Raw genomic sequence first — 1,452 nt, 5'->3', positions numbered from 1 at the left:
TTCACGGCCGCATGCGGAGCGCAGAGGATTCTCACCCCATAGACTCTTCTCTCTCGCTTTTTGTTCACACTCACCCCAAAACACATACACACTCCCCAAATGCGACTCTTTTTCTGCGTATGAATTTAGACTTCGCTGAGGTTCCAGTTGCACGCAAGCCCCTACCCCCACCCGACCCCCTCCCCAAGGCGGCTGTAGCAGAAGTCCTGCCGAGGAAAGGCAAGGCGAGAAGGCCGGCTCGGGCACGGGCGGGAGCGGGCGTCTCTGTCTCTCTCCCCGGCGCGGGGGATTAAGGCTTCTCCGTGCACTGCTTGCAGAGGCTGGACGAGACGCTGTTGAAAATGGCACATTTCTCCGGGCACGAGGTGGCGGGGGGCAGGCCGGCGCTGAAGGGGTAGCCGGCGGCCGCCGGCTCGTAGGCCCCGAGGGCCGGGTGCAAGGCGGCGGCGGCGGCGGCGGCAGCGGCGGCGGCCGAGCCGGGCAGCGAGGCGGCGGAGATGGCCTGGCCCTGGTTGAGATAGGCGACGAGGCGGCGCATCTCGTCGAGGGCCTGCGCCTGCATGAGGATGTAGTTCTTGGCCAGGAGGAGCGTGGCGATCTTGGAGAGTTTGCGCACCGAGGGGCTGTGCGCGTAGGGGATGACGGCCCGCAGCTCGTCCAGCGCGTCGTTCAGGTCGTGCATGCGCCGCCGCTCGCGGGCGTTGATGTTGAGGCGCAGCGCCTTCTGCTCCTTGGACTTCTTGCCGCCGCCGTGGTGGCTGTTGGAGCAGGCGCCGCCCTCGGGCGTCTTCAACAGGGCGCCCCCCGCGCCCCCGCCGCCGCCGCCGCCCGGGCCCCGCAGCAGCAGCTCGCAGCGGCCGTCGCTGTCGTCGTCGGGGCTCTGCTCGCCGCCGCTGCTCTCGGCCGCCGAGCTGCGGCTGGTCCCGCTCGGCCCGAACTTGACGCCCAGCGGGTCTCCGGCGCCCAGCGCCCCGGCCGCCCCTTCCCGCAGCAGCGCCTCCGCCTCGGCCGCCTCGTAGCAGCCGAGGGGCGAGGGCGCCTGGCGGGGCTGCGGCTGGTGGGCGGCCAGGTCGAGCCCCGGGGGCGAGCGGAAGGCGGACTCCATCCTCTTGGCCGCCGCGCCCAGGCTCGTGTGGAACAGGTCCTCCTCGGCAGCCAGGCGCCGCGCCCGCTCCATCCGCCCCGCCGCCGCCGGGCTCCCCTCCTCCGACTCCTCCGACTCCGACGCCTCCTGCCGCCGCCTCTTCGCCCCTCCTCCTCCTCCTCCTCCTCCGCCGCCTCCTCCTCCTCTTCCTCTTCTTCCTCCTCCTCCTCGCAGCCGGGCCGAGGGGCTCTCCCCTCCGAGCGCGGCTCCTCGCCGGCCGCCCTTTGCCTTCCCGCCGGGCTCAAGCCAGCCTGCTCGGGCGGCCCCTCGGACGCGCGCTCTGCCTCTCCGGCTGCCTGGCTGGCTGG

At 72.2% G+C, this 1,452-nt stretch overlaps 1 protein-coding gene across 1 annotated transcript; it reads right to left on the bottom strand.

Annotated features, from left to right (window-relative positions):
* Nucleotides 1-289: 289 nt before the first annotated feature.
* On the bottom strand, nucleotides 290-1,177 carry BHLHE22 (basic helix-loop-helix family member e22). The gene has a single exon (XM_015411707.1). It carries the CDS (start codon nucleotides 1,175-1,177, stop codon nucleotides 290-292), a length of 888 nt encoding a protein of 295 aa, XP_015267193.1.
* Between the last annotated feature and the right edge of the window lie 275 nt (nucleotides 1,178-1,452).

Source organism: Gekko japonicus, unplaced genomic scaffold (genome assembly GCF_001447785.1).
Source record: "Gekko japonicus isolate JY-2015 unplaced genomic scaffold, Gekko_japonicus_V1.1 scaffold130, whole genome shotgun sequence".
NCBI lineage: Eukaryota > Metazoa > Chordata > Lepidosauria > Squamata > Gekkonidae > Gekko > Gekko japonicus.
The sequence above is the reverse complement of the archived record's forward strand: the minus strand, read 5'-3'. Positions and strand labels throughout refer to the sequence as shown.